At 42.7% G+C, this 18854-nt stretch overlaps 1 protein-coding gene across 1 annotated transcript in view; it reads left to right on the forward strand.

The window, feature by feature from the left end:
- DOK5 (docking protein 5) overlaps nucleotides 1-17326 on the forward strand; it is a 162889-nt gene extending 145563 nt beyond the window's left edge. The window contains exon 8 of the mRNA XM_089670707.1: nucleotides 17240-17326. Within this exon, the coding sequence (XP_089526833.1) occupies nucleotides 17240-17298 (59 nt within the window). The 3' untranslated portion in view covers nucleotides 17299-17326. The remainder of the gene's footprint in view (nucleotides 1-17239) is intronic.
- Nucleotides 17327-18854: the final 1528 nt, after the last annotated feature.

Below are 18854 nucleotides of genomic sequence, written 5' to 3' on the forward strand. Positions count from 1 at the left end.
GACTACTGGGACTCTGTCCTCTTGAGTGACGAGACCCAGATAAATGTTTTTGGAACTGATGGCTTCAAAACTGTATGGCGTCACAAAGGTGAGGAGTACAAAGAAAAATGCATGGTGCCAACTGTGAAACATAGTGGTGGCAGTGTCCTTCTGTGGGGCTGCATGAGTGCTGCTGGTGTCGGGGAGCTGCATTTCATTGACGGTGTCATGAATTTACAGATGCACTGCTCTATATTGAAAGAAAAGATGGTCCCATCATTCCGTGCTTTTGGTCGTCATGCACTTTTCCAAAATGACAACGACCCAAAACACACTTATAAGGCCACTGGTGCATTTCTGAAGAAGAACCGGGTGAAAGGGATTCAGTGGCCAAGATTGTCTCCTGATCTGAACCCAATCCAACACCTACGGGGAATTCTGAAGAGACAAGTTGAGCATCACTCTCCATCCAGCATCCATTCTCTAAAAGAGGTCGTTCTTGAAGAATGTAAAAAGATCGATGTTGCAATATGTCTCCAACTTGTTAATTCCATGCCTAGAAGACTTGGTGCCGTCCTTACAAATCACGGAGGTCATACAAAATACTAGATGGAGTAGTTTTTGTTGTGGGGTGTGTTCATTTTTGCATCAACTAATTGGAGTAACACTGAAGATTTTGTCATCTAAATTATATTAGTATTATTATTATTATACAGGATTTATGGCGCCAACAGTTTGCGCAACGCTTTACAATATAACGGGAGACAATACAACAACAATACATTTCAGTACAGAAGGAAAAGGAGGAATAGTAACCTTCCTTTCATGTAATGAGCCGAACAAATGTTCTATAGAACTCAGTTTTGTCCAAATTTTGGAAATTGTTCTTGTGTTCATTGAAATATTGATTCAAATCTTACTTAGGGGTGGAGTCATTTACAGTATGCTGAGCACTGCGTATATTTGTGTGTGTATATATATATATATATATATATATGAACAGTTTGTGCAATATCAGTGTAAATCGGCAGCCAAGGAGAGTGGACTGGAATACACATGCGTGAACAATGACGACTTCAATGTGCTAGTCAGTGGGGCTCTAGAAGCCATTGCATACTGCCTCGCCGTCGCATTCAAGATGACAAAGCGAGCAATGCAACAAATCTGCATCAAATTTTGCATTGTGCTTGAATATTCCTCTGCGGAAATAATCCTGATGATTCAGAAGGCTTTTGTGGACAATGTAATGAGTTCAGCTCAATTACAAGTGTGGCCAAACACTACAAAGATGATCGAGAATCTGTTGAAAGTGATCCATATTATTGAAGGCCTGCAGCAAGCAGAACACCTGAGAATGTTTGAAGGAGTACGGGCTGCAATCAACAACGATTGGCGACTGACAGATGCTGATGGCGATTCCAACAAAGGATTCGGCAGAGTGTGTTGAACAGAGCAAGAGATGCTGGGAGAACTGTTTGAGGTCCTTTGCAGAGGACTGAAGCGACATTGTCCTATGTACAATGTTTCTTGTATCTTCTTCAGTAAATGTCTCAATATTTTCCATTTCACATGGCTGGATACATTTCGTATGTATGTGCATGTGAACGGCCCCTAAGCCCTGGTTCACACTGTTGCTGTGCGGAATTTGCAGCGTTTTCTGTAGACCTGATTAAAAGGGAGTGGCTTAGCCCCAAAACACGTTGACCAAGTGTTTTATGTAATCCTTCTATGAACCCTAAACTGGGATTCCAGCTGAGCCCGGGTTCGCACTGACGTGGTCCGGAATTCACAGCGTTTTCTGTGCAAATTCCGCACCGCATCAGAATTTCACCCCGTTCACGCGAACCGCTGCGGGTGTGTATGTTAACAACACCACCCGAAAGCGGTGCGATGTGCAGAATTGGATCGCATAGGTGTGAATACCCATGCGATCCGATATTAGTGCGGACCAAAAAAGGGTCCTGCACGTTCTTGGTGCGGGTGCGGTGCGATTAGAGCCATACAAAATGTACTAACCAGATAGCGCATATTAAAGCGCATGGAGCATTTAAGACCTGCCCCTGGTGCTCAGCCACTGTATCACTGGAGCCAGGAGATGTCATCTATAGGGTGACCACTAGATGTCATCTATCCGGATGGAAGCTGAGTCCAGCCACTGTATTAGAGGATCAGGCGGATGTCATCTATAGGGCGACCACTAGATGTCATCCGTTCCAGGAGGAGCTGTGTCATGGATCCAGGGATGTCACTTGCAGATGTGTCCTTTGCTAAGCACAGCCCCAGGACCTTCAGAATTACAGGCTCCCCAGAAATAAAGAGCCCGTGGAAAAAGGCCTCAAATAGTGTGATATCGTTTATTAAAGTAGGTAAATAATCAGAAAAGAACTTACTAACAACGGTTCAGCTGCTCATAAACGGCCAGACCAGAGGTACATGTACACAGGATATAAATAGCTTGGCACTTCCCTAACGCGTATCGTGTGAGTACACATCATCATGTGTTTTCTGATTATTTACCTACTTTAATAAATGATATCACACTATTTGAGGCCTTTTTCCACGGGCTCTTTATTTCTGGGGAGCCTGTAATTCTGAAGGTCCTGGGGCTGTGCTTAGCAAAGGACACATCTGCAAGTGACATCCCTGGACCCATGACACAGCTCCTCCTGGAACGGATGACATCTAGTGGTCGCCCTATAGATGACATCCGCCTGATCCTCTAATACAGTGGCTGGACTCAGCTTCCATCCGGATAGATGACATCTAGTGGTCACCCTATAGATGACATCTCCTGGCTCCAGTGATACAGTGGCTGAGCACCAGGGGCAGGTCTTAAATGCTCCATGCGCTTTAATATGCGCTATCTGGTTAGTGCATTATTTGGCTATTATCATTTCTGAAAGTCACTACTTTTGGTTCTTTACATATTGGAGACTGTATGCATTTTCAGCACATCTGATGAACTTACACTGACATTTTACTGATCCACTATCATATGTGGTCTATCATATGTTTAATCGCTATTTGGGTTAGCGCTGCACTCTCATTCTTTATCAATTACTTTGGAGGTTCCCGAGGTGCCTTTTTGTGCAAGCAGCTACCGTACTTACACCTATACACTGCGCTCGATTTTATATATAGATTTTATATATAAGTTTATTTCATACAAAATGTACGGCTACAATTGCACCGCACACAAATCGCATGTGATTTGCACAGGAATGCGGTACTGTTCCTGTGCGAATTGCATGCGATATACAGCAGCGCATATATGTGAAACCGGGCTTAATCACAAATAAGTTGCCACACTTGTACACAAAAAAAAAATGTCTTTCAGTATAATCCCACCTCTCTAGTCCTGTCCCCTGTAGACTTGATGCTCCGATGTTCAGCAATGCTTCTTTTCATCTGTTAAATGGTACCTAGTGTCATACAACCCACTTCCTTTGAGCCCAGGGCATCATGGACCCTCCCCCAGGGGATTCATCATTAGGTTGTCCTTGACTACAGACAATAGCACCATGTCATTTCTCTCTGCAATATTCAAAACTATCCCACAGCCACAGGAGAAAGAGGACTCATAATGTCAACTGGAGACCCATACAAAAAAATAAATAATTTAAAATACTTAAAGGGTAACTCCACTTTCATGGGAAAGAGAAATAACAAATAAAAGAAATGCATACAATTGCAACACAAGTCATATTGTAATTGGATGTTATTACAAATGGCCTTTCCTTTTCATTTTGCAGCTGCTGACATTTTCTGTAAAATGCAATAAGGCCACAAATGGTATACAGAACGCCCCCCTGATACATAATTTCCTGCTTGTGTGATTGGCTCAGTAATTTTCCCAGAAGTCTGCACTAGGATACATATCAGCTTTTGGGCATCCCCTGCAACAAAAATGTCATTTTTGGTGAGATACTCCCAAAGGGAAATCACATCTAAAGGGATGCAGACCTTGCCACTTTCCTCATTAGAGTCCCGCAGATGCAGCAGCTGATTGATAATTATGAAGTCACTTCCATACAGATTCCCTCTGCACATGGACACAGACAAACAAACCGCTATTTCTTCAGAATAACAAAAGGTAGAAATCTGCAATAAAGTTTGCTAAAATCCCTGCAATATAGACTCCACTTTCTCAACAAAAGTGGAGAAAGGCCAGCCATACATGGGTCGATTTTCAAACGATTTTTCATTCGAAAATCAGACCTAAGGATAATCGGACGATTTTCCCTCTGTTATTGGGGCAATGGCACCAGCCAATTTCCATGGTTCCTTCCCATTTCGTTTATCGGGCATGCTGGAAAATTCATGAAAAACAACCGATTTTCGAAATTATTGGTGGCACCATCGGATTACAGAACGAACGATGTTTTCGATTTTCGATCGAAAAAGCGTTCCGAATTTGACCCATGTATGGCCTGCTTTACTCTTTAAAAAATAATTTAAAACCTAGGTGCTGAGGGAAGGAAATAAAGGGGATGGTGGGTCAGGACAGCGGGTTTGGGCTTTAACAACAAGCCAGCGGCTGCAGCTCCCATACTTGTGTCATAACAGGCATTTGCAGTTCCCTGTCTTGCCTCTAGGTGTCCCTGCCTTCCTGAAGTAGAACTGCACCCCTCCGGTATTGTAAAAGTCGCCAACAAGATCATGTTTTTGTTTTAACTACCACACTTTAAGCAAATAAAGGTAAGAAAAATAAATAAAATTAAAATACATTCCGCTTGTTTATCCTTTTATTGCTGTTTTCGCTGTTCCTCCTCAGAGATATTATTTTGTAGTAAAAGATGTACATTTATTAGGCAGGGTACATTTTCCGCAGCGCCGTTTTAATGCGCGTGTGGGCCGCGTTTATGGCTATTTAAGCACAAACGTCCTTAGAACCTCCGTTATTTAAATATTCTTAACGGCGTGAAACTGTCCTGGAATTGAGTTTGCTTTGTAATGAAAACATAACGGCCTCGGCTTTATTGCTGGGTGGAATTGAGATTACATTCAGTATATATATATATATATATATATATATAAAATTACCTACAGACCACTGGGCATTTCTCCTTATATCACAGAGGAGAGGGGGGAGGTGTTTTGTAGTCCTAACCTAGGGTGGCGGCCTTGCTTCTCCATAGATACTTATACAGTGATCATTGTCAACACCTGGGAGAGTGTGAATGGGAAAATGTGTTGCTGGAAGGGGCGGGGTCACCAGGTAAGGATAAAATAAGAAAAAAAAAAAGCTTGGGAAAAGAAAACAAATGCAGACGTCATTTCTAAGGACAAGTAAGCTGCAAAAGTTACATTTTGTTCTTGGGTTTAGATACACTTTAACCCCTTTTGCTATCAGGTGTTTTTGCACGCATTAAAAAAAAATCATTTTAGCCCTGAAGATTGTGTACAACCCCCAAACATGATATGTTTTCTGAAAGCAGACACCATAGAGAAATAGCCACCCCCCCACACCATGTATCCCAGGCTTTGCTTGCACATCTGTGGGCCTGGGACTGGCGTGGAGGGAACCTCCTAGTAGAGGGGAGGGAACCTGAGCGGATATGCATCTGCATCCCCCCTTCTTCTTGCTGACCTGCAAGAGACGTGTATGACATCACTTCCGGGTCCTCCTTTCACTTTCCCTGGCCATACTGGCCGGTGAAGAATCCCATGCAGTGCTATTTAAAAAGCCACAGATGTGGGACATTAACCTCTAAGGGCTCATGTACACTGCAGCTGTTCAGCGTTTTTTTCAGCAGCCCCTGAACTCTCCCTAATGTTTTCCTATGTGTCCATGTAGACATCGTCGTTTACAGTCGTTTACAGGCAGTTGAGTTTACAGTAATTTTTTTGAAAGCAGAAAACTTAATTCTTCCATTTCCAGATGCTGTCCAGAGCCTTTTTGCATCATGAAAAATGCATGCAAATCGTTTTCAAGGTACTCAAATGGACAAAACACTGAACACAGGATGTTCCTACCAAGTTTGGCACACATTGTAATGACCAATTCACACCTCAGACCTCTCCCACTCTTGGAAAAAAAAAGATATGTTAATGACCATTAACACCTCAGACCTCTCCCACCCTTGGAAACAAAATATATGTTAATGACCATTCACACCTCAGACCTCTCCCACCCTTGGAAATAAAAGATATGTTAATGACCATTCACACCAGAGACCTCTCCCATTCTTCGAAACAAAAGATAAGTTAATGACCATTCACACCTCAGACCTCTCCCACCCTTGGAAACAAATATGTTAATGACCATTCACACCTCAGACCTCTCCCATCCTTGGAAACAAAAGATAAGTTAATGACCATTCACACCTCAGACCTCTCCCACCCTTGGAAACAAAAGATATGTTAATGACCATTCACACCTCAGACCTCTCCCATCCTTGGAAACAAAAGATAAGTTAATGACCAATCACACCTCAGACCTCTCCCATCCTTGGAAACAAAAGATATGTTAATGACCATTCACACCTCAAATTCCTCGTGATGACCCCGTGCCAGGTGACCTTAATGACTTCCTCTACCAGACACCTTTCCCACCCTTGGAAACAAAAGAAATGTTAATGAGCAACTCACACCTAAGCTAATCTCAACACGTACTGCTGTCTCTGCTTCTACTCTCTGTATTTTTCTGAAACAGTCTAAAATAGTTCATAATTTACCACTTTTCAGTGCATTCTGGGCATTTGGGAGGTTCTCATGTGCTCATCTTTAAAAAAAACGGTTCTAAAAGCAAACGCCCATAAACGTGGCTAAACGCTGTATGCAAACGCGTCAAAACTGACTTTTTTTTCACCTACGTCTACTTGCTGTCAATTTCCATCGTTCAAACGTGAGTTTATCAGCTGCAGTGTACATTATTATTATTATTATTATACAGTATTTATATAGCGCTGAAAGGTTTGCTCAGCGCTGTACATTATAGTGGGGGACAGTACATGAGACAATACAGTAACAAAACAAAACACAAGGGGTTCGAGGGCCCTGCTCTTTGGAGCTTACAATCTAGGAGGCCTACATGAGCCCTAATTGGCATTGTAACCTGTGTGTGTCACCTGGTGTGTCTATACAGAGGCCGAACATTCCAGGGGAGGGGAACTTTTGTTCCAGGCCATTTGCGTGATTTCTGTTATCGTTATGATTTAAAAAGGAGCCAAACAACTATTTGATAATCAATGGCTTCATATGATCATCATCCTTCAATAAAAGAGCATTTTGTGGCAGATCAGTCATATTTTCAATATCAATGCCAAAATTTCACTATTTCTGCCAGGGTATGCAAACTTTTGAGCACAACTGTACATGGGAGAGTCGGCAGTGCTGCCTGTGCAACTCAGCATGTCACATTAAAATGGTCACTCCTGTGATGCAAAGAATCATGGCTGCCTCAGTGTGTACCTACCTGACCGGCACCCTGTTTGCCTGTAGATGTGCAGTAAAAACGTGGATCAACTGCCCTTGTGAAAGGAGCCTTACTGCCCTTTTTACTCTTCTGCCCGATCATATGATCATCATCCTTCAATAAAAGAGCATTTTTTGGCCTGATCAGTCATATTTTCAATATCAATGCCAAAATGTCACAATTTCTGCCAGGGGATGCAAACTTTTGAGCACAACTGTATCTTTTATTCCCAAAATATTGTAAATAAAGACAAATACGTATTTCATTCCATGTACCTAATAATAGCCAGGATAAAAGATAAAATGAGCCAGTCCTTCCGCAGTACTCTGCTTATTAGAATCCGTAGTGTTGTGCGTCCCGCAGCCATCCATTAATAAGCTCAGGTTGGGTGGATATATGTTGGAAACACCTTCGGTAAATAATTGTTTTTTACTTGGAGTAATACTGGAGGAAGATTGCTTGGCACAGCGAGGAATTTTAACCATGCTGAGCCAAGTTTTAATACCTCTTCCATCACAATAATAGAATTTTGAAAAGCTCCGGAACCCAAGCAAAGTTTTTTTTTTTTTTTTTTTTTTTTTTTTCTTTAATCATTTCTATCTTCTCTTTTTTTTTTTTCCTTTTGTTTTTTAAAATTCCCCAACTCACCACCATGCTTATCAGTTTCTGGCTTCACGCAAGAGGATAGGATAAACAAAAGCAATTAATTAAAGCCACTGGCAATCTAAAACCTTAATATCCAAGCTCAAACTGCGAGGTTTTTTGCTATATGAGTAGATGGCTGTGTATTTATGACTAGAGGGGGCATCAGGCTGTGGATTCTTTACTGTAAGGGTAGTCACGCTTTGGATTATATAGAAGTTGTCAGGCAAGGAATTTTTACCGTGATGGGAGATAATGGTCGTGATATCTCGTAATACTCGTGGATCTATTGCAGAAGCAGATGTCTGCTCCTCATTGTCCGGGCACTTCTGTTCCAGTAAAAACTCTCTGGAGGTTTGTCTTTCCTTCTCCCTCTTAGCAGCTGACACTCCACGGGGGCAATAGAATGTACACATTTCCACACAAAACCAAGAAGTGCAACAATATTGTAGATTCCTTATTGTAAGCTCACTCTGGGGTTGATTTACTAAAACTGCACGGTGCAAAATCTGGTGCAGCTCTGCATAGAAACCAAACAGCTGCCAGGTTTTATCGTCAAAGTTTCATTGAACACCTGAAGTTAGAAGCTGATTGGCTACCGTGCACAGCTGCACCAGGTTTTGCACTCTCTGGTTTTAGTAAATCAACCCCATTGGCCAGGGGTAGGCAACCTGAGGCTCTCTAGCTGCTGTGGAACTACATTTCCCATGAGGCATTGCAAAGATTACAAAACTGACAGTTACAGCTATGACTTGCAGAGGCATGATGGAACTTGTAGTCCTGCGGCTCTCAGGTTGCCTACCCCTGCCATAGGCTATCATAGTGTTTCTTCTACAGGAAGGAAAGAAAAAATGCCAAACGCCTGTGTAAGCAGCAATTTTATGCCGTTGCGCATGAGGCCTTACAGTGGGATTCTTTACTGTAAGAGAGTGGAAGGGATATAATACACAAAGTGCCAACATCCCTAACGAATACAAGGGGGGGGGAAACTCCTCTTTTTTGGTGAACATAACATTTTCTTCTTAATGTTTCCTGGCGGTTTTTACCTCACATGGAATCATAGGTCGTGCCTTCTTGAGCTCTTCTGAAGAAGAGATTTTTGTTGATCTCAAAACGCGTCAAGTGCGAACCACGCATGATCCATGATTAGATTTGCAACACCATCTCTGACGACACCGCCGCAATATGTATTATAGCTTTATATTTATTTTTGAAGATTGTAAAAATAAAGTTTCATAATTTTTTATAAAAAATCTCTTTTGAATTGTTGAAATTTATCATACAAGTAAATTGTGCCGTTAAAGTCCCACCAAAAAAGAGGACTCCCCCCCCCCCCCCTGTATTCTTTACTGTAAGGGTAGTTTTACTGGGAGTTTGTTATTGTAAGGGGATGTTGTGAGTTATTTATTGGGGAATATTCACACTGCAAATTCTTTACTGTTAAAATGATATTAAAGCTGAACTTTACCAAAAACAACCTGATAATAAAAAATTATGTTTTTTAGCAAGGAACATCTATTCCACATTAATAATTCTGCTACCAAAATGAATGTGTGTGCTGTAAATTGCCTCCAGCATTGTTCCTGTTTCTTCTTGCTGGAGGCGACCATTTTGCTGAAGTCCAGAGTCTTGAGCAGCATTAAATCTTTAGGCTGTCAGCAGATCGGCCTCTAGTGCCTCTGATTTTAGGCATAGTGTCGAAAAGTAGAGAGCAACTGAGCAGTAGTGTATTTATGTTTTGTGCTGCCCTAGGCAACACAAAAAATCTGCCGCCCCCAGGTACCCACTCGCTTGCCCCCCTCCAGGAGAGAGACTCACCATCACACCCTTCCTGGGGTCCACTTTCGCACCCAGCCCTGGTGCCCCTCGGAAACCACACAGGAATCGGCGCAGAACAACCAGCATCCCTTCTTCCAGGGGGTGATGCCGCCCCCCCTGAAAAATGCCACCCAAGGCAAACGTTTTGTTTGCCTCCCAGCAAATACTCCCCTGCAACTGAGCATGTGCAGAGCAGGGTAAGACAGTGTATTACTGGATTTTAAACAGTATAGGCACTTAGTGCTAGCCCTGTTCACCCTGGATCCGACTTTGAAATCTGCAAGTGAAGTTGCACGATTTCAAAGTCAGATGGCAGTGCAACTTCAGGTGCGACTTCATAGACATCTGTGTGCGACTTCATTCACATATGTCTGTGCAAGTTGCACCCCAAATCGGCAAACGTAGTGCAGGAGCTTGCACCTATTATAACGGTTCCATTGCCGATCGTTGGATGAGATTTGTCATGTGATTTGAATGGTTAAGCACATGAAAATTCGCATCGGTGTGAACCAGGGCTTAATGTTTTACATAATTAACAATATCAAAAAGCAGCGCTTAATCCAAATATAAGAAAGGTAAATAAAATAACATAAACCATACAATCCCTACGTACAAAAAAAAAAAATCAGTGATGTATGAGTACTAAATCACAAATATTAAGATTGGAGAAACGTGAAACGAAGAGAAAGTCCTTTTACAATTCATATATTGCTGAAGGTGTCCCCACACTCCTACGTCTTGTTAGAATGAATGTCCATCCACCACCAAGTGACACCATTGAAGGAGCCTCTCACCGGACAATGTGGACCATGAAGAAATAAATGGTCAAAAGCGTTCAGACATGTCCTTTGAAACGTGATTCTTCAGGCACAGGGCGTGTCTTCCATCGGGATTTCTCCACCAGCATTAGAAGTTTGCCAAAAATAAAAACGGTGCACACCCATAGTGTAGTAAGTAAAAAACACATTTACTAAAAGGGACACCAGCGTAAATATATATGGACACAAGCACTATGTGGCACTGTGTAACAGACCAAAAACAAGCTCCAGAATGTATTTAAGCTGAATGTTCAGCTGGGCTTTAAAAAAAATCAGACCTATAGAATCACCCGGCCTCAATAGCACAGAAAAGTGAGGAGGAAGTACAGTCAGTTTGTTCAAGGTTGCAAAAATAATTACCGTTCAGCCAGTTCTCCCTCGACACTCCACATGTTCTGAATTTTAGGTGGAGAAACCCTTTAACATTAGCCTCTTTGTCATTTTCCCTGGCAGGGAATAAAAGAACAGATCTGTTAGTGGCTGCGCAGGTTTTTCCAGAGGCTGAAAGGGTCTGGCTACTTAAAAGTCAGCGTTACAAGTTCATGGAACAAAACAACCCACAGGAATGTCAAGTGAATCTTCAAGGAATGCATGCTGTTTGGAGCACAGCTAGACATCTGAGCGATGACACGAAAGGCGAAGAAGTAAACAATGCCGCACTTGTGATCGTTGGGTCTAGGAATAGGAACTGTGAGTGAAATTAAGAGCCTTCCTCCCCATTGTAAGTGTCTGAGCTGTCCTGAATAGCAGCATGCCCAGACAATAAAATCTACAGCTTTGATTTTATTTCTGTGCTATAATTAATATTGTAAATTGTTGGTGCAGTATGGTGGCATCACCAACACGAATTTCAAGTTAATCTGAACTCAGAAGGTAAAGATTTGTTTTGTTATAGGGAAAATCTAGAAATGGTAATTGTGCAAATCAAGCAGTACCCTGAAATGATTACCTGGGTTCCTTCTGAAAAGTAGCAGTGCACTTTCTGTGAGATAAATAAATAAACCCGCCCCCTTAAGAAACTATAACCGAAAAAATGTGTATGGCCAGAGCCACAAACACAAATAGTGCCAGAACTAAGAACCGTAACAAAAACAGGAGCTCCTGAGGATGTCGCATGTTGATGACGAAACGCGTAGGGTACGACTTCTGGCACATCACTTCCGTTTCAGCTGGAACGCACACTGGGGAGCCAGCAGTACTTCCTGATGTCTGAACTGTGATTATTAGACTATTTGCATATAATGTAAGTGCAATTTTGGTAATTTGTGAAGTAAATAAATGGTTTTACACTATGGGAGGCCTCCTCTTTTTCTTTTAACATCCCCGTGTGACTGTCCAGTGTATCTAGCATGACCAAACAGAGGCAAGATGGGACCAGTGGTGGCGATATTGGAAACAATATTCCTGAGAGGTTCTCCTTGGCTGTACAGTGTACAGGGGTGTAGCTACAGGGGCCGCAATTGCGACCTGTCCCCATGCTCCAGGGGGCCTGTGTGGCCCCCCTGTACACTGTGATAGGAGGGGTGACGGAGAAGATGTTTTTACATCTTTCCCTCCCACAGTCATTCAGCAGCTGCAGGAGGAAGATGGAGGGGATGGATTCCTCTACATACCGCCGCCCCCACAGCACCTTCTCTCTCCAGGCTCCTATGCTCCCTCCCATCCCAGTGCTCTCTCAGGGCTCCTGTGCTTTCACCAGGCCCCTGTGCTCTCTTCCAGCCTCTTCTCGCCTCCCCCTCTCCTACCGGCTGCTGCGGGGGATCTGTCAGGATGGAGTCCGTACCAAACACTGACTGTTTTCATTCATAATTGTGTTTATGCTTCAGTTTATAAATGAATAGGAAACTCTTTAAAGAGCTATTCCTTTCCATTCAATCTCCTTTTTCTATCTTAAAGGTGAAATATCAGAGTTCTGTTTAGGCCCCTGATATCTCAACAAAGCCCCCCCCCCCCCCCAACGGGGCTCCTAAAAAAAATAAAAAAAAAATTATATTGTAAATAAATTAAAAATAAAATAAAATGGTAAAATATAATAAAGAAAATAATTTAAAAAAAAATATTGACACCAGTGGCGGAACTACCAGGGTTGCAGTAGTCTCATTTGCGGCTGGGTCCTGGTGTTCCACCACAAGGCTTGGATGGAAGGATCTTGACCAGGGTCAGGGGGTCCCTTCATGGTTACTTGCATCGGGGCCCTGAAGGTCCTAGTTATGCCTTTGCTTCAATTTATTGGTCCAACAGGCGCTTTTTGACTTTCTTGTGTACAGCACAGCCATGCAAAGCAGTATGCTTACAGTGAAGTACAAACACAGAACATCAAGTAAAACAGCACACAGTTAACCCATTGATTACCCCACATGTTAACCCCTTCATGCCCACTGCCATTAGTATAGTGTCAGTGCTTTTTATTAGCACTGATCACTGTATTGGTGTCACTGGGGATGTCAGTGGCAATTAGTCAGTTCCCCCCAGTGTCAGAATGCCCCCCATTACTAGTAAAAATTAAAAAATTCCAGTATCTATACCGCCATTTGTAAACACTATAACTTTCACGTAAACCAATTAATTTCCACGTATTGGGATTTTTTTTAGCAAAGACACGGAGCAGAATACAATTTGGCCTAAATTTATGACAAAATAAGATTTTTTTAAATGTTTTCACTGGACAGGTTTAATAGCAAAAAGTCAAAAATATTGTTTTTTTTTTCTCAAAAGTGTCTGTCTTTTTTTTTTTTATAACACACAGGTAATCAAATACCCCAAAAGAATGCTCTATTCGTGAGGAAAAAAGGACATAAATTTCATTTGGGTGCAGCATTGCATGACCACGCAATTGTCAGTTAAAGTAACGCAGCGACATAAGGCAAAAAAATTGCCTGGTCAAGAAGGGGGGGGGGGGGGATATTCTCTGGAGTGCGAGGGATTAAAGCGGGTCACTCTAATTATGTGCATTAAACAGAGATTTTAAAAACTATAGCTCCCCTCTCTACCTCCAGCTTGATATTTGATGCATAACGTGCACACAGTTGCTATTCATGATATGCAGCTATCCCCGGAAATTGACTACCGCCTTGTATTATGTACGTCTGTAAACGGATCAGGTATCTGTGCTTTTTATCAGTTGTCATTGTCAGCGCTGAACAATTTGGTAATGGCTGCTGCTTCTTCCGTGGCAGCGGAATACTCAATCACAGCCGCGGCAGAATGACTGAAATATTTATATTAAAGTAATCCTCTTGAAACCTCGTCTGACAGGCGTAATCTCATCCACTGTTGCTGCAATCCACAGGTGAGGTCATGAAGTGTGCTTGCCAAGGATAACACCAGCAGGGAATTTAATCCTTCAGAAATATATATCGTAGATGGAGCCCATAGCCAACGGTTTATGGAGACGATGACAGGTGAATCTTATTGTAGTATTTCAAGACGTCTGAGGGGGTATAATGTTATGGGTTTTATTTCAATTATTAATGCGCTGCTGTCATATAGAGAAGTTGAATATCATGTCACCGGCACAGAGATGTGTACCGCACCAGACTAACCACGTCTGACCAATTTTGAACTTCTCTGTGTCCTGCTGGATCAATGACGATGACTCTGCAGAGCACTTCCCCTTTGTTTCTGGGAGCTTGTGTGTTACCTGTTAGCCATCAGAGAAATGGAGAGTCCCTTCTCATTTCCGCTGTTCCTATTTCCCACTTTAACAGACCTTCTCTTTATATTTGCTTTCTGTAAACAGTAATGAACTGATTGGTGGCCTAAAGTTTGTGGACATCTTGTCTTCACATTTATATGATCTTGTAGGCAGATGTTTAGCCATCCTTCAAGGGTGGCTCTCTTCGGCTGCTGCCATGCAGGGAGGGCGGAGGACAAAGGGGGAAACCAGGTTCCTCCAAGGCCTCCATAGATGTCATCAGGTAAGCAGACTTATCTGGCAGCCATGTTTGTTGTGAGCAGTGCTTATAAAAAGCACTGTTCCCTTTGGGTTGGCACATATTCTGTGTAGTAAGCAGGTCAGGAACAGATCTCTGGCTGGTTAGGGACAGGCAAAATAGCATAGGGCTAGGTTCCTCTGGACTGTCTCTGTGTCCTCGAGCAGTTGCCTTCCTGAATCAGAGGCCTCGTTGCTGGTCTGCCTTTCAGCTGCCTCCTCTCTCAGATGCTATCAGGTGTCTACAGGGTGCACTGTACTCCTTGCCCGGTTTGTCGTTGTGGTCCAGTTTGGCTGTGTCTGCAGAGCTTGCTGCTCTCTCTCAACATTACCACATTAACACATTGCTACATCCAACAGTCTCCATGTGAGTTCCCCTGTGGGCAGTAAGCCTGGGCCCCACCTACAAGCTGGTTGGACATCCCATTCTAATCCCATGGCCATTATTCTGGAGCTGGCCCCCTACAGCATCCCTTACTTTTATGGTAAGGCTTTTTTATAAGATTTTGGAGTATGCCTGTGGGAATTTGTACCCATTCAGCTAAAAGAACAGGCGCTGATCCCGCATGGGCCAAAACATTACAGAATCTCACTTGTCACCAACAGAGCAGCAATGGGGTGACACCTTTCCAGTTCAGCCGCTGACAAGTTGTTCTTTGGGTGAGAATCTCTAGCATGTCAGCCAGCAAGGGAACAATCACTAGAGTTGCTTGGCCTCTACTGCCATCTACACCTTTCTGCAATGGTCTGAAATTTCACAGGCGAAGCTAACGCTTGTTTCATTACTGGAGGCTGTGAATGTTAAATATTGAATGCAAGACTCTTTTTTTGAAACCTAATTCCTTTTTTTTTATTTTTTTTGTGTCTAAGATGATAATGAACTACCTTATGGCATGCATCAAATGGTAGGAGACAGGGAGAATTTGCCTCCCAGCTAAGTACTAATAAGATATGTTGGCCTGGTGAGGTTAATACTTTCCTTATTCTCAGATGTTGATCAAAGTGGTACTTGCAGTCAGTGACACATGCTTGGCATCATAAAGCTACCTGCTCACGGTTCATAGTACCTGGCAAAGGGGAGTTTTCCAGCGCCAACTTCCAGCTCTGAGATGTTATGTGACTGAAAGCCAAGAGCCATGAACCAAGCTGAATGCTGGAAACGATGTAAAAAGGTGTGTTAGGCATTGATCCTACAGGTGTACTTAAGCGTATGCCCATGCGAGGGCCATGTGCTTCTACTATGCAGGTTCTCAAAATTTATAGTGTTAGGAACTGCAGAATATCGGGGTGCCGTGAAGAGGCTCTGAAACTTACAACTTGTGTGCAAACTAAACCCCTGTCCTAACGTGAACTTTTAGACGGGACAATTCAGCTGGTTGAAGGCCAGTTGGTAAGTTGAGCTGGGAATTTTCCTGTTGTTGTTTGACATGTGTCTCCCTTCCATGCGCTCCTTGCTGCAAAATCCAGTTATAGATTGGGGCAGTTGCCATTTGTTTGCCCATCCGAGGGCCATGTTTGCCTACACAGGAATGCACAGGTGTTCCATTCATCCCCATGCAGACAGTCCCATACTTGCCATTTGGGATGCAACAGTTGCTGCCCTCAATATGACAGCCATGTGGGTGCTGGTATGCCCCACACTGCTGTCAAATTGGGAGCAGCGGCTGTGTCTGTGTAGCCACTGCATCCCAGTTGACATGAATAGGACTGTCTGCATGGGGATCCATGGAACAGCTGCATGGGCAAGCACAGGTGTACACTTAAGTACACCCGTGTGAATGAGGCCTTTCAATTATCCATGTTGTTTAGGAACACCCACCTTTCATCATGGCTATCACAATGGCACACTTTGCTTGATACACGTTCCATGGCCCAATCTTTCACTACCATGAAAGGGCCACGTCAGATGTTCCCAGTCCTCCCCTGGTAGGAGGTGGATAAAAGAAATCACGAACATCCAATTTTTGCCTCCAGTTTCCATATCCAGTGGGAAGTAGATGAAAGATGGCTGCCAATAGGTTTCAATAGTTTTTGAGTCCCTAAAAAAGAACAAATGTATAGTGAAGGAGTATTGACTTCACTTGATGCAAACTTGTATCCAAGGTGTATGTATGCAGAAAACTAGCTTTTTCAAAAGTTTCGCTCTAGTATAGGTTTCATTTAACAACATGCAAGTCATGCAGTGGTTATTTTATGTTTGAATGCTTTATGATATAAAACAGAATTCCACCCCTTTGTCCAGAGGTCGCACTTTCCATTACTCGTGTGGCCACGCCATTCTGGTATGTCCCAGACATGTTCATTTGATTTCATATGGTGTAGTGACTCACCGCCAAAGCGTTTATCTACCTCTTTGTTCTGCGGTAATGGTTATTACAAGGCAGTAACACTCCAACATAAATGGCTATAATGGAAATCATTTTCCTAATGCACACATTTGAAGTATAGAATCACCCACGTATTTTTTTCAAAATGGAAAAGTGCATTGTGATAAATCTATGGCGATTTTATTATTTTCATTTTTGCCGGCAATACATACCATTATTATGAGCTGCATTCATTTTCCATTAGAAGAAGCAGGTACACAAGTGAAAGGAAATTTGACCTCTTTTACTTCCCTTTTTACTTGTACAGCTTCTGCAAAGGCTATTTCAACCACCAGGAAAAGTCTAATACCTGGAAGTGACCATTGACAGCTGTACGGAACTCAAGCCAGGCCAGGTATATTTCTTGTTGGACTTTTGTCGCAAGACCTCCTACTTAAGTGCAAGGATAACTTCTACAGACAGAAACATGGCTTTGCAATGGGATAACCAACGTGTCCCATGGTAGCTGACCCATATGTTGAGGAGGTGTAAATGGGAGCTTTGAACTTATATAGGAAAACAACACTGAGTGTTTTAGTGGATAAAATCATTTACATGGAATGATATAGAGAATACTAAATGACTTGTAGCACTATCCCTGTAGGAGCCACTTGTATCTTGCTTAGGCTTTCCTCCAGATCTTCACCCGCAGCCAAACACACAGCATTTCCTATAGCCATACTCCTTACTCTAATGATCAGACTAGGGATTGTAGTTTTTGTTGTTTTATTTTGTTTTAGAACTGGTATAGGGAAGAGATATGATGGGATACTCAGAATTGACCTGTTCACAATTGAGGACAGCTTTCTTTAAGTGAGTCTATGGGTTTCCTTAGTAGAACTCTGTAGCAGACTTCACAAACAATGAAGCAAAGTCCGTCTGTAGAAATGCAGAACCTAATGGACAGTTGCTCTACTGGACACCAGCCAATGTCCCTCTAGCTTAAAACTGGCAGCTGACTATATAGGTCCCAATGGGGGATTAAACAACACAAGTCCCAGGATCCCCCTTTGGATGGTCTGTACTCACAAGCTCCTTCCATCAGGTCACTTTCCTCCGTGATACCAGACAAGATCTGTAGACATCCCCCTCAGTCAGCTTTCAGAAGCACCCTAGCACATGGTGCTTGGGTTGCCCACATGAGGCCTCCTGGCAGCATGAGCCAGGGGAGGCGAGCATGCCTCCCTGTCTGGAATTCCCTTCTCAGATGAAGAGGAAGAAGACCCAGATCAAATGTACTCCCTGAACATAATTAGTAGCACCCAGGATGCTCAGGGGCACTACTCCCTGTAATTGGCTGGAGCTGCATCCATATTCATACTGCTCAACTGAATGGTTCATTCTATCCACCCAGAACCTTTCTTGGTTACCCGGATACAGATGAACCATAATCTAGATGCAGCAGCAATGTGAGTCACACAGTATGAACTAGCTAACAAATTGTAATTCTTCTCTTAAGCAGAGAAATAGCCACTAAATGGGCCTAACAATCTCCTGTAAAGCAGAAGATCATGTTACACTATACTGAACTATCTACATCCTAGCACCTATCTAGGAGGGTGCTACAGACTCTTCTCGGACCGTTTGTTATATGTCAAGGAGATGGTTAAGTTGGCTACCAAACTATACAGGAAATCTGCCCCATGTAAAATTTGGAGTTGTCAAATTCAAGTGTAGCACAAGCCAGGAAGCACAGTCCATGCCAGATATGCCACTTTTATTTAAACACAACAAAAAAAAGGCTAACAAAACAAACAACTTGCCTCACAGGAGATTTCAACATTTTTCTCTTTTGCAAAGAAATAGACATTCACCTCCCTCCTGGCTTTAACATACAAGACTGCTGCTCTGGCCTTCCACTTCAGGCCATCATCTGTCACCTA

Source organism: Staurois parvus, unplaced genomic scaffold (assembly GCF_062004578.1).
Source record: "Staurois parvus isolate SC_StPar_1 unplaced genomic scaffold, SC_StPar_1.0 ptg000093l, whole genome shotgun sequence".
Lineage (NCBI taxonomy): Eukaryota > Metazoa > Chordata > Amphibia > Anura > Ranidae > Staurois > Staurois parvus.